The sequence below is a fragment of the Protopterus annectens genome, chromosome 7.part0, assembly GCF_019279795.1.
Source record: "Protopterus annectens isolate FY-2018-M chromosome 7.part0, PAN1.0, whole genome shotgun sequence".
NCBI lineage: Eukaryota > Metazoa > Chordata > Ceratodontiformes > Protopteridae > Protopterus > Protopterus annectens.
In genome coordinates, this window is record NC_056739.1 from 1,345,995,973 (window position 1) to 1,346,020,804 (window position 24,832).

Here is a 24,832-nt window from a genome sequence, read left to right on the forward strand (position 1 = left end):
TCTCTTTCGTGCATACTGAAATTAAGAAGTCTTCTGAGATAGAGCAATGGCCATCTGATGTTTGTGTTGATGGTAGTTGCACATATATTGGCATGTACTTATTTCCATTTGTCTACATGTTCATATGAGATTTAGGCAAGCATTATATTAACAGCATGTTTTTATAAATCTTGAAATGTAAACGTTGGGGTAACATTTCATGATTGTTTGATTTTTTTACTGGATTAGGTTTATTTTATATTAGTCTAAGTAGGATTTGTACATGTCCAGCATTTGAGGATGTTGGTTTTTATTTAGTGGGTAATAATTGATTGATCATGTATAAAAGTTTTTTATTTTTAAATTGCAGTCTTGTTATTTATGGTATAGTCCCTTTAAATGTTAATTAGTTTTAACATGTGTTTGTAAAGGGAGATGTATATATGGGTGTGGTGTTGTTTGCTCTGTTTGTCTGAAGAAGTTCGGCTATCAGTTGAATGAAAAGCTTTGTGGAAATAAATTGTTGCTTAACAAGTTTGACTTCAGTTCTGCTTTTGCATGAAGTTCCTTTGGAGATTTCTTGGTGTGTGTTCCAGTGTGCCTTGTGGATTTAACTATTGTTTTTAGGTATACTTTTTATGCCTGTGTTTCCATGTGGTATAACTTCCCATAGATGCACACTGGTTTGTGGTTAAGTACCATACGTGTTAGCACTGGTACTATACAGTATTAGGGTTGAAGTAATTGCTACTGCTTCACATATGAGCTATACTTTTGGTTTGACATTGTCTGCAGCTCTGCATACATATCTTTTCTGAATAGCAGTGTCAGTGTTACAACAGGTAGCACATTCACGTTTGGTGCAGAAGGCTATGGATTCTATTTCCTTGATATATATTGATAACTGATACTGAAAGGCAGTGTAAGGAGGGGGATGCTGCACTCATTTGTGCATTAGCCTTCTGAAGAGAAGTTAAACTAAGGTCTTATCTATTTGAGTTGGTGGTAGCTCACATGTAGGTAAAAGATCCCATGGCTCCTATCAAAAAGAGTAGGGGGTCCTTCATTTGTATACAAAAAGAACCCTTATTTTTAATATTTACAAATATTTACAAATGCACAAGTATGCAGCTATGCAAATTTATTTACACATATTCATAATTTCCTTTACAACCATACAAAATGTTCATCCCTATCAGACTCCCACTCCTTTTTCCATAACCACCATCTACTTTTACTTACTACTGTTGCTAAAATCCATTTAGCATTAAACAGAATTTCATTTATTCTTTCATTCCATATAACCCATATAACATAAAATAACTTTTTATCTATTCTTTTAATATATTCTTTTACTTTTGTTCTTATAATATCCATATTTAATCATATCAATGTTTATTTTTATCCACTTCTTTTGTACCTTAAAAATCTTCTTTACATAGTTTTCCCCATAACTGTTTTAGTCTTTTACAATTCAAAAACAATGTTTTGTAGTTTCTTCTTCTTGACAATGTAAACATGTTCTATCACATTACTTTTTATATGGCATACTTCCTTTTACTGGTAATTTATTTATTAGTAGTCTCCACAAAAATCTTGACATTCTACTTTATGATTACACCATTTTCTTATTTCTATAGCTTTAATTTTTTAATCTGTTAGATTTTCCCATAGTTTTACATAGTAATGTTTTATCATTATATTCTTATACCATACTTTTCTATCTGATCGATTTTTATCACAAAAATATTTTTTCTATAGCATTTTATTTCTTCATTTATTCACTATTTTTTCTCTTCTACACTTTTTTACCATACCCTAATATTTATCATACTCATATTTATACAATTTTACTACTAATCTCCCATCTTTTTTATTTATCCAATTTAACACTTTGTACAAATTTAATGAAGCAGCATATAACACTGGGTTAATTAACCCTAAACCTTTATTTACATACAAAACTCCTCTTTTTTACTAGGTTTAATATAGAACCCAATATAAATGAAAAACATATCTGCAAAAATTCCTTTTCAAATACTGCTGGCAACAGAAATACACTTGCTAAGTAAGCTATTTTCTAATCAGTGCTGAATTTATCCAATAAGCCATTTTTGTGAAAGATAATTTATATTTTCTCAAGAAAAGACAGATTTGTTTTATTTCTTCTGTTGCTTTTTCCCATTGAATTCTACTTGTATCTTTATTCTCGAATTTTATAACTAACACAGAAATTTCATTTATTCTAAAATAATGTAACACTTTTCTTTACTACATCACCTAAAACTTTAATTTTCTCTTTAGTTAAAGCCATCCTTATCAATTCTAGACACCCATTTGTGCAAATGATTACTTCTTTTATCCAGATTTTGTTTTTTGCAATTATTATGTCATCTGCATATGTTAACAGAACTGGAATTCAAAACACTAGAGGTACTATATACTTAACCTGCTTCACTTTGTCATTTATTTCACAGTCTATTGCATTCATAACTAATGCAAATTGTAAACAACTCATTGGATATCCCTGTCTTAAACTACAATTCATATGTACTTCTTAACTTAACCAGCCATTAAGAAGTATTTTTACTTTATTATTACTGTAAGCTGACATACATAATTTCCTAACTTACTTATATTATATTATATTATTTCATTATCACCCACAAGATTTGATACAATTCCAGTTTCTCTATCATTAATAATTCTTGAAAACCCTTCCCCTTTATAATAAATATACTATCTTCCATAATATTTTCCATTTTAGTTTCAAATCTCTTTTGTATTATATTCATAATGATTGCATAATCATTATTCAATATTATCAGTCTCCATTGTTTTAATTGCCTTCTATTTTCCTTCTTCCATATCAATGTAAGTATTCCACTCCACAATTATTTATACATAAAACATTCATTTAACCATTCATTCAACATTTTACATTTTTTTCCACTCCCTTAAATTTATATACATTACCTACCCTATTTCATCTGGTCCTGTAGCCAAATCTATATTTACTTGTTGTAATACCTTATCTAGCTCATTTAAAGAAATATACTTTTCCAACTCATTATTCTATTTTCTGTTTTTTTTTTTTTTTTTTTACTTTCTATGTTTTTTCACTACCTTCTTTTTTATATAAACATTTATTGTACATATTGTACTAAACTATTCATAATCTTTTCCTGAGTTTTTTATTGCTTCTAATTTTTAATTGCACTACTGTCTTCTTTTCTAATCCACTTAAAGGAGTACAACAGATTTCTATATAGCATTTCTCAACTTCTCAGTCCTTTTGCTCCCTATTTACAGTTCCCTCCATAAAGCAACAACATTCAGGCATTTAAAATATTTATAATTCACCGTATTTCTCTAATCGGAACATACCTTAGTGTAGTGTGATGGCTTCACTTTCAAATACATGTTCTCACGATGTAGTAAAGCTTGTTCAAGTCCCCTATTTAATCACGTCATCAAGGCCTGGAAGTTCAGGTACTTTTTCTAACCACTTTCCTCTCTCAAATGTGACATCACCACGGCCGGCCTCTCATTCTAAGTAAAGCAGTCAAACCCACCCATTTTGTGATGTAACTACTCCCTTGGCCTTCTCCCACCTGTTGAGTGCTCAAACACAGCTGCTGAAGGTAGGAAAGTTATTTTGTAGCTTTCGTTTTCAGTACGCTGTGTTTTGGCATTGGAACAACTTGTGTACAGCTCACTACAGAAGCCTTTCACTTTGCTTACAAATCGGTGAGTACGATATTCTCTCTTTTTAAATAATTTACTTGTTTTATTTTTCATCAACGTGTTGCTACGATAATCCCTGATGTCCATCCCTTTATTGCTTTACCTTTACCAATAATAAAATGAATGGCTGTATAAAAAAGACTTTAATATGAAAGCAGTTACCAGTAGATTTTTTCAGCATTCTGGAATATTAAAATCTCTTCCATACAGCGATTCACTTTATTATTTATATTGTATTTCCATGGTTTTACTTGCTTTTTTTTATTTATTTGCAGTTGTAAACTTCTGAATTTGTTTGTCCTTTGCTGCGGCATTGTTTCTGAGTTGGTGCACGTGGTAATGGTTGCCAATAGCAACTGATTTCCTGTATTGCTGTTGTCTTTCCCTTTACTACTGCTTTGCTTTTATAAATAAAGATGAATGGCTGTATCAAAAAGCAATGTGGAATATTGCAGCCTCCTTTTGATACAGCCGTTCGTTGTATTACATTTATGGCGTATTCCTTTTTTTCCCGTTAGGATGTATTTTCTTTTCTTATTTTAGTCCTACTTTATATTTATGGTTGCTGATATCACCAGACATCACCAGCCTACAGGTGTGTGCGTGACATCAACTAATGCCAGTACTCTGTCTCAGTCCGAGATGTAGTTTGAACTGTTTCAGAGAGAATCAATGTAAACACTTTGGGGGGAGGGTGCTGGCTAGCCTCCATACTAAGTGACCATGTTTACTGTCTGTATTTCATTATTTTGTCCATCTTAGAAACGTACATACCAGTCACAACAAATATCCAATTAAAGCAGTTATTTTCCCTCCGATCCCTGTGTATTTTTTTCAAATTTATGTGATTTTGCCACAGAGGAATTAGCAGTGCTAAGACCTGTAGGCAGACCCATGCATGCATTGCATGCTAACATTCCATTCCCGGTCAATTCAAACCCAAAAGTGCGTGGAAATGCAATTGCTGCTTCGCATCAATCCTGCTGGAAGAGTCACAGTAAGGAGAAATGAGAGATTTTCCCCCAAGACTATGTTATGGAAGGAAGCTCTGTTTATGGTGATAGTAAGGAGGGAGATTATATCAATGTTGGTTTTGCTGTGCTCCATTTATGTGCTCCGTTTGTTATACAGGCTGCATTTTTAGTTGTTATGCAGGCTGAGAGGTTTTAGTTATGCAGGCTGAGGTCAGTTTTAATTTTATTTATGCAGGTTGAGGTCCTGTGCTCAGTTTATGGTTGAGAGGTTTTAGTTATGCAGGCTGAAGTCCGGAGGTCCATTTTTAATTTTAATTATACATTGTGTGTGGTTTTAGTTATGCAAGATGAAGTCATTTACTTGTGCTGTGTAGGCTGTGCTCTGCGAGAGGTTTCCGTTTTAATTTTATTTTTGCAGGCAGGCTGAGTCCATTGTAATTTTACTTATGCAGTGTCTGTAGGCTTTTCTAAGAGTATACAAGTAATGATTAAAATTGTGTCCCTGGTTTGGGGCCTTTGTCCCTGTCCCCCCAATAAATGTTGGCTTTTTCCAGATATCTTATGCTGTGTAGTTCTTCAGGGGGAGAGAAGTTTAGTGCTGCTTAGGCCAAGTCTGTTTTGTTAGTAGCACAACAGGTAGTAGCATACTTGCTTTGGATGCAGAAGGCTGTGGGTTCTACTCCCACAGTATGTAGATGGATTTCTGATACTGTAATGTGTTATACTATAAAGGGGTGGATGCTGCAGTCCTGAGAATGTCCTCTTTGGCAGAGATATTCAGTAACTATGTGCAACTTTTTTAACAGTAACTTTGTGGAGCTTTTCTCCCCGGCCCTCCTAGGAAAATGTTTTTTTTTCCACCCAGTAGGACTTTCCTAGTTACCAAATGTAAATAAATAAACTATAAACTATGAACCTGTTATCAGTTTGCAATCCATTTCCTATTGTAATATTACGTACCGAGAGAGGCTCACTGGCGCAGCAACATAGATGGCTGATGACAAACAGCATTTTCGGGTATTTTTGCCGTGCTTTAAATTGTGGAAAAGAACATTTGCAGTTACTGTGCATTTTTCCGTGTTTAGTTTCCTGTAATAACTTAAAAGCCACTGCCTTACAACATCATATCTTGGTCAGCTGAGTGTTCAGACTCTGCGTACATTTTCATATAACTAATGTTTGCCCTCTGTATGTCTCAACATCTTAGCTCAAGCAATCTGGACAAAGCTGAGCATAATGGAGGCTACAGAGGCTTTTAAAAATATGTGCACATTTTCAATATTGCTGTTACAAACAGAGAGTTGATTACACGTTTTTGTATTGTTATGCTTTTTCTGAAGGCTATGAAGTCTGAAACACTAATATGTCATTCTTTAATGACTTCCATTCTCGGTGATTTGTTCAGGAAAAGACAGTTTTTATGAGAAACCATGCTAAAATATCTGGCAAAAATCTGGACAGTTAGGAGGTATGTTGCCAACCTATTTTAGATGAGGATGTATAGTGTTAACCATGGCACAGTGTCGGACTAGCTGAATGGGAGGTCATCATCTGCAGTCATTGGGGTGCAGTGGTGACATGTTCATGGCATTTAATTGTAATTTTGAAGCAGGCCCCTGTAACTCTCAGAGTAAGAGCAAAAGGTCAAGGCAATAGTTTTGCTTGGTGTTCTGGTATGCATAGCAATTTTTAGTGCTGGTGCATTATCAGGGAAGTGTATGGAGTGGTTTCATCAGCTTTACGCAGTTTAGATGAATGCTTTTTCAGCACTGTTTACATGTCATATACCCATGATCCTCATGGTCATTTTATACATTTCATTGTTATATATTGCATGAGACACTAAGGTTACCATTTTGGGTTAATTTGTAACACTCTGCGATGGGATCATTTTCATAATTATTTATATAAGTAGCTTATGATAAGGATGTCCTTGTGCCATGACTACAATTATTTTGGCTTTAAGACAGTATGAACATGATTTTGCATTTTAGGCCACTTACAATTTCAGTAATTGTTTTTTAGCTTTTTTTTTTTTTTTGATGCAGTCTGGCATAATTTTCGCTACGTAATGGTATTATACTAACAACTTTATTTCAGCTCTGTCATAGATATTAGGCAACCCATCATTTATAGTACCAGCTTCACTTTTAAGTCTGCTTTATTTATATCATTACTCACAGGCCTTCTATGTTAGCCTGTACTTCAGAGAAGTAGATACCAAACAGGAGATGTCAAAGGACAGAACCCTGTGGTACTCCATTTGTCAATGCTTTGATGTCAAATTTGGAGTCTGCAACTTTTATAGTGTGGGTTCTGTCAGTGTGCCAGTTGGCAACCCATCTTGTGACATAGAGATTTATACAAACTTTAGTTGTAATTCCTGAATGTGGGATGGTGTTGAAAGTCTTGGTGAGGTCAATATAGGCAGTGTGAACCACTTTACTCTCGTCTACAGCTTCAGTGACAGCCGCAAAGAAGTCGATCAGGTTCAGGAGACATGATCTGCCTTTCACAAAGCCGAACTGGGTAGGGTACTCAGGAGCCCACTTACCAGATGGGCACTGGTCAAGACAGTAGAAAGAAAGATTAATGTGTTTCAATGCTGTTTCAATGAATGTGAGTTTCAAGGGCAGAGAAGTTTTAATGTCAAGTCTATTTTCATCGTGAGACAGAATTGTTTTATCAGATGTCTGTTAGGGTTTGTGCATTGCAAAATGTACAAAAAATCCAAATAATTGTAGAAGTAAAGCAGTATGCACACATTAGTGTTTATGGCAAATGGGGTGAGATAGCCAGGTAATGGGACATTGGAATGGCTGCAGTGGGACTCTGCTGTCATATTTTGGTTGTCTGTTCTTCACTTTGTGTTCAAAAGTTGGTATCCCACAATTACATTGGAGTGGGTGGGGTTATGCAATTATGTATGCAAATTAGATGTTATCAGCATACAGATTTGTACATGTTTTGCATGGGCCTTGTCCAGATTTTTGATGTTTCCAGGTTGAGAGGTATGTGAACTTCGACTGTGCTTGCTGCAGTATGTGTGGAAGTTATTGTGCTCGAAGCAGGGTCTCACCTCATAGCAGCCATTGATTGGTTTTTACTAACAGTCAGTACCAGGCATAGTGCAGAAAGGGCTGCAACTGAATTGGTGTGATTTTTTTTTTCTTTTCGTGGTGCATCTGAGTTGAGTTGCATTTTAGTGACTCTAAGGAGAGGGCTCTGTGAGAACCAGGGAATGGCCACGTGGGTGGAAGGAACGCACGCTTGTTCACTTGAAGTGTAGGACGTAGTCGTCATACATGAAGTTGAAAATAGTATTAGTGCTTATATTGTCAGAACTATTGCCTCAGTATCTTGCTTATTTTATTTTAGTACTATATTTGCTGCTTATAAATGTGGGCCGGTCCAGAGACCTACATAGTAGCCCTCAATCCTGTTTGTACTCTGAGTACTGTTTGGGTAAAAGCAGCCTGAGGTGATTGTTGACTCCTCTTTGGTATTGGCTGTAGTTGTGGTCAGTGTATTATTCACTGAGATGTTTTCCAATGTTTCTTTTACAGGTTGTACAACACTTGTTACTGTATGTATTTTTAGGTATGAGCTGCTCTAGCCACTAGATACCACATGTGTTTTGTTGTACCACAGCTACGCTTAGAAAATTGTGTCAGCAAAAAAATTGAAAGGGTTTATGATTGCATAAAAAGTGCATAATTGCTACTGATTGGTTTTTGTCCTTTTTGCAAGGCGGTAGCATCTCAGGACATAAAAATACCAGTCTTTGAAGTATAATTGAGAAGGATAAATTAGGATATGCATAAAAAAATGGAGAAATGTTTTCTTCTGCTTTGCAGAAATGGTCTGTGCTTGTTTTACTTTTAGCAGTAGGAAGCAGTTACCTCATGTGCATTATAGTGCTAACTCATCCACAGTGGGTGTAATCTATTTTTGGCTTCTTATTTTCCATATTATGCGATGGTTTGTACATTGTAATGAAGTTTGGAATGACCAAGCAGGACATTTTTTAATATGAACTGGAAAATGCCCTTTCCTGAAGCCTGTACTTCTGGTGGAAGATTAGCATGCAAAAATTGCAATAAGTAAGAATTCTTACAAGAACAAGGAGGGAAAAGCTTTATAATGTATGTGTTCACATTTAACTGTTATTTTGAAGAAGGCCCCTTTAACTCTGAATAAGAGGAAAAGGTCAAGGCAATAGTGTTGCTTGGTGTTGTGGTATGCATAGCAATTTTTAGAGCTGGTGCATTATCTGGGCAGTGTAGGGAGTGGTTTCAAAACTTTTAACCAGTTATGATGAATGCTTTTTCAGCACTGTCTACATCTCATATACCCATAATCCTCATGTTCATTTTTTACATTTCATTGTTATATAATGTATGAGATAGTAAGGTTACTGGGTTCATTTGAACAGTCTGCGATGGGAGTATTTTCATAATTATTTATATAAGTAGCTTATGATAAGGATGTCCTTGTGCCATGACTACAATTATTTTGGCTTTAAGACAGTATGAACATGATTTTGCATTTTAGGCTACTTACATTACCAGTAATTGTAATGCCGCGGTGGTACAGTGGTAGCGTTGTTACCTCACAGGAAGAGGTTCTCCCGTTCGATTCTCAGCTGGGCTTGGGAGTGCCTTCTGTGTGGAGTCTGCATGTCCTTCCCGTGGTTGGATAGCGTTCAAAAGACATGCATGCATAAATGGGCGTGCCTTCGTTGAAGGTTGAGCGTCATGCTGGCACCTCGGTGTTTCGTAAAAATCTACTGCCAATCATTAGCAGACCAGAGTTCCGCTGTGGCGACCCCTTACCAGTGTAGTATAGGGCAGGTAATGTTGTTATTGTGCTGTAGGGGCGCTGTGGGGGATTAACAACATGTAGTGCTGGTTCTGTATTCTCTGGTCACTTGTTGGTTCCGGTGTACGTATGGTTATGGGGAAGATGTGAACATGTAACATGGGTGTGCACCTGGAGGTTCTTATTAAAGAAAGGCCTTACAACTCCAGAACCGTGTGGTCTCCTTTTTTACCAGGATATAACATATTGGCGACGAGGATGGGATGCCTCAGAGTCCGCTGAGAGTGAAAACGGCGGGGTGCAGTTAATGTCGGACGACGAAGAGACTGGGGCTGCCGGAGTTATGTCTGTTTCCATGTTAGGGTCGCTGGTTGCATACGACTGTCAGACACAGACCTGGGAGGAGTATTGTGAAGTGTTGGAACATTTTTTTGAAGCAAACCAGATAATGGACGCGGGCCAGAAGCGAGCCATATTGCTGAGCTCGGTGGGCAGCAAGACGTACAGTCTGATGAGGAACTTATTGAGTCCTGATAAACCGGGGGATAAATCGTTCACGGAGTTGACGAGCTTGCTTCAGTCACATTATAACCCGAAGCCGAGTGAGATAGTCCAAAGGTTCAAGTTAAATTCAAGGACTAGAATGGCCAATGAAACGGTAACGGAGTATGTTGCAGTGCTGAGGGAGCTGGCGCAACACTGTAATTATGGTGACAGACTGACAGAAATGCTACGTGATAGGCTCGTATGTGGCATTGCAGATGACCGCATACAACGCAGATTGTTAGCGGAGCCTGAGTTGTCGTTTGAAAAGGCCTTGAAGCTGGCACAGGCCATCGAGACAGCGAATAAAGACATTCGTGATTTACAACCAAGAACAATCGAGGTGGTTGGGAGCAGGAGTGCTACCCCACTGCCAGTGCATAAAGTGGTAATGGAGCATAAACCACAAGGGAAGTCTGGTCAGTATGCCTGTTACAGGTGTGGCGGTGAACATCTGTCACGGAACTGTCGTTTCTTAAATGAAAAATGTCATGCTTGCGGGAAAAAGGGCCATGTGAAGAAAATGTGCAGGTCAACGCCCTCTAGGGACCAGCAGAGAAAGGGGGAGGAAAAGAGCAGCATAACGGACAGAAAGGGAAACCGGAAAATAAAACAGCAGTATGCACACCACATGCGTGAAGGTACAGATCAACAAACCAGGGAAGAAGAGGAAGTGTTTACTATGTTTAACATGAAAGAGGCAAGGATGGAAAGAGTCGATCCCATTATAACCCAGTTGGACTTAAATGGTAAAATGGTGCAGTTTGAAGTGGATACTGGATGTAGTGTGACAGTTCTGTCAAAGGCTGAGTATGGGAAGTTATGGCTAAAAGAAGCTCAGGAGCTGCAGGACTGTTCAGTGACTTTGAAAACATATACAGGTGAAACAGTTCCCACACTAGGGATGGCAAAAGTAACTGTAACACATAAAGACACAGTCAAACAGCTGCCAGTCATGGTGGTGGCAGGTAATGGACCAAACCTGTTAGGCCGGGCGTGGCTAAAGGAGCTGGAAATGGGCTGTCTACAGCTCCATAAAGTAGAACAGCATGTGCTGACCTTGCAAGATGTGCTGGAGAACAACGAAGAAGTGTTCAAAGAGGAACTGGGTACCTGGAGGGGTCCACCAGCAAAGATACACGTCAAAGAAAACACAACGCCAAGATTTTACAAACCAAGACCCGTACCATACGCAATGAAGAAGAAAGTGGAGACTGAGTTGGAGCGACTCACCAAGCAAGGTATAATTGAACCAGTAAAGTTTTCGGAATGGGCGGCACCCATTGTTCCAGTATTAAAGCCAGATGATACTGTACGCATATGTGGTGACTACAAGCTAACAGTGAACCAAGTTTCGAAGCTGGAGCAGTATCCAGTACCAACGGTGGAGGATGTATTTGAAAAGCTGTCAGGAGGTGAAAAGTTTAGCAAACTGGACCTCAGTCATGCATATCAACAAGTCGTTCTGGAGGAAGGGTCAAAGTCATATGTCACCCTTAACACACACAAAGGTTTGTTCCAAGTAAATCGTTTACCCTTTGGTGTTTCCTCTAGTCCAGCTATTTTCCAGAGAATAATGGAGGGACTGGTGGCAGGAATTCCGAAGGTGGCTGTTTATTTGGACGACATCCTGTTGACGGGTAGGAACAACCGCGAGCATCTGGAGACTCTGAACAAGGTGCTGAGGCGACTGCGAGAGGCTGGTCTGCGGGTGAAGTGGAGTAAATGTGCTTTCATGGAAAAGGATTCAGAGTTCCTGGGTTACAAGGTGGATGCATCGGGCCTACACCCCCTGCCAAACAAGGTAAAAGCCATCCAACAGGCACCTGCACCCACAAATGTTACAGAGCTGAAGGCCTACTTAGGCTTACTCAACTATTATAACAGGTTCCTACCAAATCTGTCAACGCTGTTAGCTCCTTTACATAAACTATTAAGGAAGGAGACCCTGTGGACGTGGCAGGAGGAACAGGACAGAGCGTTTGAGCAGTCCAAGGAACTAATGCAGTCCTCAGAGGTTTTGGTGCACTACGATAGTCACAAGGACTTAATTCTGTCATGTGATGCCTCACCTTATGGGTTAGGGGCCGTGTTGGCACACCGTATGCCAGATGGACAAGAAAGACCCATCGGGTTCATGTCACGAACCTTAACACCAGCGGAGTCAAACTATTCCCAGCTAGACAAAGAGGGTTTGGCTGTAATTTTTGGAATTAAGCGGTTTCACAAATACCTCTATGGCAGGAAGTTTACTGTTTGCACCGATCATAAGCCCTTGTTGTCACTGTTCAGCAAGATGAAAGCCGTGCCTCAGATGGTTTCTCCCCGCATTCAGAGATGGGCTGTAACATTGAGAGCTTATGAATATGAGATTGTTTATAAGCCTGGGAAACACCATAGCAATGCGGACGCTGAGCCGTCTGCCGCTACCGGGGCATCTCAAGGAAGAGGAAACGGAGGACCGAGTTTTGATGATGGAGGACATCACGTTGGTGTCAGCGAGGGAACTGAGCGAATGGACACGAAAAGACCCGGTGCTGGCTCGAGTGTTTCAGTGGGTCCAGCAAGGCTGGACAACACAACAAACTGATCCAGTTTTTCGGCCCTATGAGGTGAGGAAAACAGAGCTGAGTGTGCAAGATGGATGCGTGTTGTGGGGGGCACGAGTGATAATTCCACCCCCAGGAAGACGTGCACTTTTACAACAGCTGCACCAGGGTCATGTGGGCATCACCCGAATGAAGGCCTTAGCACGAAGTTATTTCTGGTGGCCCAAGTTGGACCACGACATTGAAGTCGCTGTGAAAGAGTGTAACACCTGTCAACAACATCGCAACTCACCTGTGGCGGCACCACTACACCCATGGGAGTGGCCGAGTAGACCTTGGCAGAGACTTCATATAGACTATGCAGGGCCTTTTATGGGGGCAATGTTTTTGATAATAATGGATGCTCATTCTAAATGGATGGATGCCTACCCAGTCAAAACAACCACTTCCACCACTACCATTGAATGCCTGAGGAAGAGTTTCAGTAGCCAAGGACTACCAGAGACTATTGTATCAGATAATGCTTCATGTTTCATGAGTGGAGAGTTCAAGGGTTTTCTGGAAAAAAATGGCATTGTACACGTCACATCAGCACCATACCATGCGGCTTCAAATGGCTGTGCTGAAAGGGCTGTCCAGACCTTTAAAGCAATGATGACAAAGGCCGGAGACGGAAGTATGGCAGCAAAAGTGTCAAGGGTGTTATTCAACTACCGCATTACACCCCAGTCTATGACCGGATTGTCACCTGCCGAGATGTTGCAAGGACGGAGATTAAGGTCAGCATTGGATCTGGTGCATCCAAACATCCGAGCTAAGGTGGAGAGGACACAGTGGAGGCAAAAAGAACATCATGATCGACGGAGAGAGAGAAGTTTCCTTGCGGGAGATGCAGTGATGACTCAAAACTTCAGCTATGGACCTAAATGGATTCCAGGGTTCATTGTCAAGAGCACAGGTCCACTGTCGTACCAGGTGAGGTTGAATGGAGGTTTCTTGGTGAGGAGACATGTGGACCAGATTCTGCGGAGCGAACAGAAGAAGGACTTCATGGAACTGCAAGCCCCGGAAATACCATTAGTTTCAGGAGAAGGGCTCGCAGCGGCAGGAGGATCTCCGGTCCTGGGGCCCGAGGAAGACCGCCGGGACTCGGAAGGAGAGGTTCCCGAGGACCCAACCTTTCCAGGGATGGACACACCTGTACCAGAGGTGGTAACTGTGACACCGGAGTCACCTAGTGTGGTACCATTGCGCCGTTCTAAGCGTGCACTGGTTAAACCTAGTTACTTGAAGGACTATCAGTGTTAAAAGTGCATGTATAGGTTAGAAGGACAACATAACTTGATTGCATGGTAACTGTTTAATAACTAGCCGGTTATTTAGAAATTAAGTGACTGGATGGATTGTTTTTTTGACTTGCTCCCTCGTTTCTCTTATGTAAGGAGGTGTATGTCACAGCTTAAGAGGGGAGGAATGTAGTATAGGGCAGGTAATGTTGTTATTGTGCTGTAGGGGCGCTGTGGGGGATTAACAACATGTAGTGTTGGTTCTGTATTCTCTGGTCACTTGTTGGTTCCGGTGTACGTATGGTTATGGGGAAGATGTGAACATGTAACATGGGTGCGCACCTGGAGGTTCTTATTAAAGAAAGGCCTTACAACTCCAGAACCGTGTGGTCTCCTTTTTTACCAGGATATAACAACCAGGAAAAGCCGAAAGACAGACAACAACAACAACATTATCAGTAATTGTAGTTTTGTTTGGATGATGTCTGGCATAATTTTTGCTACTTAATGATATTATACAAACAAGTTTATTTTAGCTCTGTCATAGATATTAGGCAACCCATTATTTATACTACCAGCTTCACTTTTTAAGTATGCTGTAAGTTTTATTTATATCATTAGCCCTAGGCCTTCTATATTAGCCTGTACTTCAGAGAAGTAGATACCAAACAGGAGATGTCCCGGGACAGAGCCCTGTATTTCTCCACTTGTCACTGCTAAGTCAGATTTGGAGTCTGCAACTTTTTATAGTGTGGGTTCTGTCAGTGAGCCAGTTGGCAACCCATCTTGTGACGTAGAGATTTATACAAAGTTCAGCTGTAATTCCAGAATTTGGGATGGTGTTGAAAGTCTTGGCGAGGTTCAGATAGGCACTGTGAACCACCTTACTCTCATCTACGGCTTTGGTGACACTCTCAAAGAAGTCAATCGGGTTCAGGAGGCATGATCTGCCTTTCACAAAGCCGAACAGGGTGGGGTACAAAGTTTGGAGGTTAACAATGCCTTTGTTTATGAGTACCATGATGATACATTCCATGGCCTTGCTGACCAGGCTCGCCAGGCTAATAATTCCCGTGGTCAGTGGTGGCTTCCTCTTTGTGGGAGTGGGATAAGTGTTGCTGTGCACCATTCAGTGGGCACAAATACTGATGTGAGGCTATGATTGAACATGGTGCTTAGGTGGGGAAGCAGTTCATTCTGAATTTCATGTAAAATGCAGCTTCCACACCTTAAGTCTGAAAATGAATTCACATACTCACATGAACAGGAGTAGCTGCATATTGATGGATAAAGGTGTATGGGCATGTCGGGTGGTTACTAAACTGCAAAACTGGTATGTAATGTACAGCCATAGCACCAATTGCACTGGAGGCTGGTCAATAAATTTAGTAAGGGATTTTTGTCCATGCACAAATATTTCAAAAGTGATTCTTTGCAGTGGCATCCATTATCTGATTCAAGGTAAATTAACATTGATGTCCTTTATTTAAAAAAAAAATATATTACTTTGTGATAATTGACTTCTGGACACAAGAAAAAGGAAGGGGAAAATGTAGCAATGTGGTTTGTATGTACAAAGACAAATCCAGGAACACTGCAAAAGTTTTTCTTGCAAACCAACCAGTGGAGTAAAAACATATGTAGGCAAACACTGCATACCAAAACACTTTGCACATGTAAATCTCAGTTTTTAACAAGGTGGAAGCATGAAACGATACCTTAACACTTAATAAAGATCTAAACTGGTTCATAGTCTAAATGTTTGCCGCAAGACCTTACAGGAGTTGCTACATAAACTGGTGTGAATGCAGTCAAGTAAGGCCATGGCTATAGTGCAGCAAAAAAAAAAAATGTCCCCTCTAACAAAGGAAATGCTAGAGCAAAGATTAAGTTACATGAGACAAGCACCCTGCTGAGATCTGCAAATCAATGGAATTGCCAGGTCAAATTACCCTCGGGACTTTGACAGTTAGGGAAGGTAAGTGTTACAAGGGGGGGGGTGAAGTAAATGGACTGGAATTCATTGTCTCACAAATTAGTGCCATTTAAACTAAATTAGAAAAAAAGGCAGCACTAAACAACACTTTCAGTGTGTTCTATGACATTTGCACTGCTTCTGTTTTAAGTAGTCATTCAGCAGCAGGGAATGTTACTTACACTGTTCTATTTTACTCAGTACTTTGTATGCATGCAACATCTATGAAATGACAGGAGCCTTAGGCAAATGGAGGCCTGCATGATGTAACATTCTTGAGCCAAACAATGAATTCTGGGATACTGAATAGCAACCTGATTTATCCAAACCACGTCAATATGCTAGCCTCCATGTGGTCAGAGTCTGGAATTACATATAAAAATATTTAAAATCTTGTAAATAATCCCAGAGTGCTGTTAAAGTGTAGCAAACATCATGCCATGATGAATTAAACATGTTTTTTTGAGTCTGTGGGTGCGGTACTCCTTTAAGCAACTTGATACTTCTTCTCTTTTTCTTGTAAAATATCTTTGCTCACATATAAATTCTTGTATTTTTCTTTATTTCTTTCATATAATTCTTTTTCTTGGTCAAAGCACTTTCTGTCATTATGTTCTATATCTTCCAATACATGATTAAATGTTCTTCTACATTTTTTTTCTCTACTTTTCTCACATCATATTGCCACTGTGAAAACATTTTTTTATATTTTTCTTAAATATCCACCATTCAGACCATTTTCTATAAAATATTCTCATAGTAATATGATCTTTTCATAACTATATTACTAATATCTTCCCTTCTTCATTCCATGTGTTCTCATTTATCCTCATTCCTTTGCCTATTTTATATATTCCTTGTTTTATTTACCTCTAGCCATATTGCAAGTTGATCAGAAAATACTATATCTACAGCCCAGTCTCCTATAACTAAACCTTCTGATACTATAAAATAATATATTTCAGTTCTTTATATACCTCTTTTGTAAGTCCATGATGTTTTGTCCTAGAGTTTTAACTTACCACATCTTATAACTTCTAAGATTTTTCATATGTGTCATTGTATTATTTCCTTTCTTTTTACAATTGACTCTTAATTCACAATTATTATAATATTCATATATATCACTACATATTCTAAAATCTTCCCTATTTCTCCAGGCTGCCGCTACACTTGGACTGGAAACAGGAAGTGCTCCTGCAAAATGTGTTCCACTCATAACAATGATGAGTAGGGGAAGTTCCCCATTGTCCTTTCCAAAGTTCCCCTAACAGTATAAATACCACCTTGGCTTGCCCCTAACAAAAGGCTACTATCCTAGAGGGACTAACCAGATCAACAAAAGGATAAATAAATAAGTAACATCATGATGGTACCCACAGTGCACGTGTTACAATTGCTAAGATTTTTATAGAGCTTGCTGACTTAGATATAGGTTATATGAATAAAGTTCTGTAGATAGCTCAGCATGTATGATGCCCATTCTGTCACCTAGTTGTTTTTCACATAATATTACACTTTCCTGTGCACAAATGAACAAGTGAATGTCAATCCCTTTTCTAGCATTTCCAGGGGATGTCCAATGTACTTTGGTGCAACTTTGTCATGAGATAGTGTAGTTAAAACAGATGGAAGACATACTCCTCTGATGTGTTTCTCTAGTAATTCATTACACCTCCCATCTTATGCAGATATGCTTTATCTGTGTTCTGGTACTATACTGTATCTAGGACAGTCATGGTGCAGCATTGCATCACTAAACACTGTATTTTGTCTTCTTTCCTTATTTTACTGTTTATGGTCGTTCCAACATTATTGTTGTTATAGTTATGATGACGATGATGATTATTATTATTATTAATTACTGTTATTGTTGCTGCCCTTGCTATTTTGTTTTCTGGGGACAGCACCACAAAACTGCAGCTCCACACCATACAAAGTACTTCATTTTGCTGTATGGCAGGATGAGTATTATCTATATTGTGCATGCCCTTTTGCATTGTATATCATGTGTTGCACATGGCATACTAAGGTATATTTTTGTTCTCCTTCTATGAGTGCAGAGTCTGCTAAACTGTTCTATACCATACAGAGATGTAATCTATGGTGTTTCACTTGTAATTCTCTTTTAACTGAGCAATCTATCTGATTATTACCTAGGCTAGGTTTCATGCTGACTCATTTCTTCATGAATCCTTGCAGTACAGAGAAAAATAGCTGATAATGTATCACAGCAGAATTCTGTGTGTAAATGAACCCCCACATAATGTTTACTGTTGTGTTTTGGTTCCTTCATTCTGTAAGTAGAAACATTTTTATCAATGATAGTTATTAGCAGCTACTGATATGCTACTTGAAATTGTGGGCAGTCTTAACATATCTCATGAGTTTTTACTGTTGTTTTTTTTTCCACTGCAGTGGTCTTTTTAAAATGTCTCCTGTCTCACACCTTCTCAGCTTTTACTCGCAGTAAGGTTTCCTTTAAAATGTAAATGATTCTGACTTAAGTAAGTACTGCTTGGGGAGATTATTTTTATGGGAAGGAGGTTCCCATCAGAGAAGCAGACAGGTGTGCTCTTCAGACTCTTTGTTCAGATTGGTGAATGAAGACAGAATGGGATCAGCTGTGCAATTAGTTAATTACATAGTGCTTTTCTAGTAGCTTTTAGAAATGTGAGGCATTGTTCTACAGCTGCTGTGAATGGGATTGCACTGCAGAGAAAATAACAATCACTATATATGGACTTCAGCAATTATCACATGGCAGGGTATTTGATAATCAATGATTATACCGTATTAGCTAAGAAATAAATACAATGAAATTGCACCATATATGCAATTAGTGCACCGTGATTATTTTAAATAAATGATAACTCTATTAAATTTTAAACTAGGAAAACAAATGTCAGTTGTAGGATGTGTGTGAGGATAGATGCTGACATGTATGCACATAACATTCTCAACAACAAAAAGCAATGTGATGGGAGTCATGCAGATGCCAATCAGTAACTGACCAAATTAATATATTCAAACATTTTTTTAACTCTGAAATACATGTCAGGCTTCACTCTTGATATCATTATTGCTTTCCGATGAACATGGAAAATACATTAATTCATAATGATCAACCAGCCACAACCATTATTCATTATATTCTTACTGCTGAGAATAGCAGTTATCTTCAGTAGGTGGTATTGTAAGAAGGATGTGTAATGACATAATCAAATACTGTTACTGTGGCTTCCATACACTAACCAACACAGAAACACATAAAAACTAGAAAACATTCAAAATCATAATCACAGGTGCTTCAGTGTTAGCATGGGTTGAACACTCCCCATAGTTTTACCCTTCCATTTAATTTAATCAAGCTATCATGCTTTTTATGGAAGTTATTACTGCCTGATTCCTGAACTGTTGCAAGGGCCTGTAATTCACATTGTCCACAAAATGTTTGAAACAGTCTCATTCTTACAAGCAAAATTTAGCAGAATTGAAAAGTCACATCAAGCCAAACATTGCACAAGCAAAATTTCATGCTTCTAGCTAAGGAAAAGAGAAAAGTGCAAATAAAAAAGTAAGACAAAAGCAAACATAAGAGCTGAGGAAGCAAAAATATTTCAGGGAGACAGATATAGCCTGTTCAGCTCCATCACAAATGTTTTATAAAGGCATGTATTGGTCAATCACATAGCGGTTCTTTTACTTGAAGTATATAGCCACTAAAAAGGCAATTTAGAAAACATAAAAAAGTTCACAAAATATATGTGAATATATAAAGTAATAGGCAACCACATGTAATACAGAATAAAAAATACATAATGCAGTAACACTGAGCATTTTGTTACTATAAATGGTGGATGAGGTGCTATATCCATTAAATATATTACTAAAAAAATGTAAGTAATATCTGTAAAAAAGCCACTTAGGTTACAAGGTTTCCCAAATTTCACCCCAGTCGCTGTCTTCTGGTTCTTTTTAAAAGCCATGCTTTGATCCAATTCATCAAAACAGGTACTTACACCAATGTCAGTTACTTTTCATCACAATTTTATTCTCCATCATACTGAATGCTTTACTAAATCTATGTACATAAAATTTACTCTGAACCCTTCATCTACTTTTTCTACAGCAGAATATAGAAAATTAAACTCAGTGCTGGATTTCCCCTTCTTATAAGAATCATTTATGTGGAACATCACATCTCTGTAGTTCTTCCTACACTAATCGTAGGAATTCAAAAAGGCTTACCTCACTACAAAAGTCTTTATTTGACAAGTTTTAACAGTGCAGTAAGCCTGAGAGATTCAAAGCCCACTCTTTCTCTGTAGTAGTACACAGGCACTACTTAAAGCACAGACAGTGGTCTCACTGGTAAAGCTATATTTCAAATATGGCAGTTCAATGGTATGGCTAATGCTAATTATCTATGTGCTCACCCCACGTAAATGATACTGGAGCCAGAATAGTATGGTAGAGTGATTCAGAGAATTGTTCAGCTGTATTATTTATGTTGCTAGGAGGAAAAAAACATACATCATATTTTGATTGAGTATACCCATTCACTCCTGTAGATGGATTAGATCTCATAGTGCAATTGTTGGTAGGTTCCACAAAGAAGTCCATGTGTGTATCTATCTATAGGGGTGTGAATGCAGCTGACTGGGTGCCTGCGTGAGCATGCATTTGAGTGAGTGTGTGTATTTGAGGACATGCTTGCAGCAACCTGGATGTCTTTGTGTGTGTGTGTGTGTGTGTGTGTGTGTGTGTGTGTGTGTGTGTGTGTGTGTGTGTGTGTGTGTGTGTGTGTGTGTGTGTGTGCATCAGACATAGCCAGGGAGAACTTTGGGGAAGGTCATAAGCCAACAAACCACCAGTGATACGATGACTATGTCTGATAAGGTGAGGAAGTTTCAGAACCCACTAAAGCACCAGAGGTGATTTCTCCAGTCACACAACAGGCTATGTTCAAGGAGGAATGCTATATGGATTTGGCAAGGCTTCAGAAAAAAGTACTAATTCAACAGCAGGGAATGGCACAACTGGGGATTGGTGGGATCACATGTACTGTAGCATGGGCAGTAGTTTGCAGAAATGGCAAATATATGACGTGTTAGCATACACATTGTTGCTTGTCCCTCTCTTGCAGCTTGGGTCCTTGTTTTTTCTTACACTTCTTTAACTGTGCACATTGGATGATGAGGTCTTTTTAGTGCTTTGTTCAAATCTCATGGATCAATACATATTCTGACGTCATCTGAGCTTTTCTTATGAGCTACCACCATGGAAGATACCCATTTAGTTGGTTCTGCAACTGGACAAATCACACCTTGTTGCACTATTTTATCTAGCTCATCTTTGACTCTGTCCTGCATGGCTACTGGAACTTTTTGAGCTGGCCTGACAGCTGGACTGGCATCTGGATCTAACTTCATGGAGTACAAAATTGGAAGCTTGCCTAGTTTGTCTGAAGAGATCAGCATAGTTAGAAAAAAATGTACTAGGCAAAATTAGAATAGTGGTCTTTCAATCTTGTTAGATGAACTTCCTTGTTAAATGAAAGCAGTCCCATTTTCAAACTGTCTCTGAGCCCGAATAATGACTGTACGTGCCTCTTGACCACATAAAATAACAAGTTGTGACATCTCCCAGCAGAGTAACATGAATGCACTATTGAACCTTCAGTATGAATTTCTTCACCACCATAAGCAACAAGCTTCGCACACTTTGCCAAATCAAGCCTTTCACCATGACACACTCTAGCAAATGTTTCTGCTGCCATAACTTTGAACTTGGAACCTGTATCAACATTGATCTCTATTGGTTTGCCATTTATCCGAACAGTACAAAATACTTCATTCTTTGCCCTTAAATCTACTGCATTGACTGTTTTGTGAAGCAGTGACACAACATCAACATAAAAAGTAGCGTTGCAGCTCTCTAATCGAGCAACTCATTTCTTAAAATGTTCCCTTTTAATAAAAGAATGTGGGCCTTTTGATTTACAAAACCTTTTGAAATGGTTCCATTTATTGCATTTGTGGCATTGTTAACCAAAAGCTAAACATGTCTCCATTTTAGATTCATGATTTCCACCACAATTACAACAGTTGACAATGAAACTGGGTTGGGCGTCATGCTTTTGGTTTGCTGACTCACTCTTATGCTTCACTGAGACTGTGTGGAATTTGCTGGAAAGCTCTGGGGTTTATCAGTGAGCGCTGCAGGGGCTAGAGTTACTGCCATGTGCTTGGGCCTGTTTCTTTTAACCATGTACTGCATACTATGAGCTTTATCACTGTGCCTTCTAAAGCTATTCTCATTTGTAAGCATATTTGTGTGCTTTTCTGTGAGCTCATATATCTGGCAGATCTCAGTGGCCTTATTTAAAGTTAAATCACTATCACGAAGCAAAATCCTTCTCACAGCATCATCTTTAATACCACACATAAGTCTGCCTTTTATCAACTCATCCCTTAAATCACCAAATCTGTATGTTTTAGCCTTATTTCTCAAGTCAGGTATATATGCTGCAAAAGTTTCATCAGGTTTTGATCCCTTGCATAAAATAAGTGCCTTTCCATTGTAACATTTGTCTGGGGGTACACATTTCTCTAAATTTACATGTTAAGCACTCAGGGTCCTCCCTTGATTCAGCCTGTACAACAATATGATGGTTTTCCCTCTCCCCTGCATAGATAGCAGGTGTATACACAAATTAATGCTCCTTTTGAATGGCTTCTAACCCAGCTAAATTAAGCAGAATAAATGCCTTTGTATGGTCATCTTTATCAGAAAATGCAGCCTGTATGAAAATGTCATACTCTTGTTCAAAATCTGTCCAGTTCTCTGCAATAGTATTGTGAAACACAAGTGCACTGGGTTTTTGAAATCTGTCTGCCATGCCCACAAAGAATGCACAAACACACTGAAAATATGGCCCTTGTAATTATGTATGAACAAACTGTTTTGTGAGCTTGTAATAAAATTCAAATGCACAATTAACTCTTCCAAATACTGGACTTTGAGAAATATACTCTGTAATGGCTGTGTTTTGCAAAATAACTTTACTGTAATACTGCACAAACATGCAGACACTTTATACACTTCTGATAACGCAGATATCTTTAATTAATACGAAAAATACATGCTTAGCAAAAATGTGGTTGTTTCCTTTTATTTTATTTGTTTTATGCAATTCAGACTTTATTTCAAACATTTCCCATAATAATTCAAATATTTTTTTCTTAGTATCGGACATATTGGTTTATTTGAATACCGTTTAGAGCATTCTGTATGCCTTGTTTCATATTTTGCAAATAAGAAATTATTTGAGCAAGTTTTAATAACTGAAATTAATTTTTGACCTGTTTTGCAAATTATGCATGTAGTAGGGATGATTCACTGCTGTGTATTCATCCAATGCCAACCAGTTGCCTCTTGGACTTAAGTGCAAGAAACTGGAGCTCTTTCTGGCAACAAATTGTTTTGGCCATTTTTCTTCTAAACTCATGTCCCTTTAGACATGCCACTTCTGACACCATGTTGCTCATCCCTCTCTAACATAGATGACAAGCAGGTGGAGTATTTAGTTTAGATGCTTTAATACATAGAAATACATCAGGATGGATACCAGCATCATAAAATATAAACAAAATGGTTAACAGACAGACTACACAGACATACATGCTTACATATCAACAGCTAAGTACAAAATGGCAGTCAGACTCACATGTGCTTAGTATTTATAGACTTGTGCAATCCCTTGGATAACTTCTTAAAGATACATACATACACATTGACCTACACACACACGTGTGTGTGTGTGTGTGTGTGTGTGTGTGTGTGTGTGTGTGTGTGTGTGTGTGTGTGTGTGTCAGACCCTGGATTGGAGGTCAATGCCTGTATATAGTCTTCTTAGTGCATTACAAAAGATATGTGCTCTCTGCATAGTTGTTCCAACTGCATATAGCATGTTTTAAAAAGTATTAGAGTCATTATGGTTCTGAATAGCAGAATGGACAACTACAGCAAATTTCAAATCTGTAAATGGCACTGTAGAGTATTTGTCAAATGATTATAGGCAAGAAATTGCAAAGGTATTTTGTATTATTATGGTCATGCATAAGTTTATTTTAGTGGGGGAGGGGGTTATGTTTCAACACATTGTACAAAAAGACACTGTAAATCATGTATTTAATATAGATATATGAAAATAACTGTGTTAAGGAATGAGGAAATATATAAAATGTCATTCAAGATATTTTTAATGGGTAACTACAGTATTACAAATACAGGGGATATCCATATGGCTGAAACTAGTACAATGGTGGTTGCTAGTATAGGAGAAACAGTTCAAATGGAAAAGGAAGAATCTTTTTTTATCTGGAGGAGGATAAGATTCTTTTGAAGATGGTACGGAAATGGAGGTAGAAATTTATGAAAAATGGAAAACAACAGCAAAAGAAGGGAAACATTAAAGTTGGGAAGTTAGTATAACCTTACTTGTTGATAAGAAACCCCACCTTTTGGATGGGGGATTTTAATAATCATCTGTAAGAGTAAAAGGGAAAAAGAAGGTATAGATTTAAGATTATTAAGATATATTCATTGAAGAACTGGATTGCATTCAAATTAAAGCAGAATGTGTACATACAGTGGGGAAATGTAGACTATATTTGATTATTTTATAGTTGAAAGTCTTTGAATCATATAAAATGACAGCACATATGTGCATGCTTCAGTGCATAAAGAAATTATATTGACAACATAAGCTTTATAATATAACACAGTGGTTAATGATGAAACATCAGATAAAAAATATGCCTTAATGACAGGCTATAAACTCCTTCTCAATAGTGTTTCATCAGGTCAAATAACCATAAACCAAACAACAAACTTTTAAAAGTTAAAAGCATCAGAACTACTTCTACTGAATAAGGGCATGATCTTTGTACT

The 24,832-nt window shown here is 38.2% G+C and overlaps 1 protein-coding gene across 1 annotated transcript in view; it reads left to right on the forward strand.

Annotated features, from left to right (window-relative positions):
* Nucleotides 1-9,969: 9,969 nt before the first annotated feature.
* LOC122806163 (uncharacterized protein K02A2.6-like) overlaps nucleotides 9,970-24,832 on the forward strand; it is a 32,473-nt gene continuing 17,610 nt past the window's right edge. Inside the window, 3 exon segments of the mRNA XM_044076399.1 lie at nucleotides 9,970-10,699; nucleotides 10,946-12,473; nucleotides 12,475-13,825. Coding sequence (XP_043932334.1) covers nucleotides 9,970-10,699; nucleotides 10,946-12,473; nucleotides 12,475-13,825 — 3,609 coding nt within the window.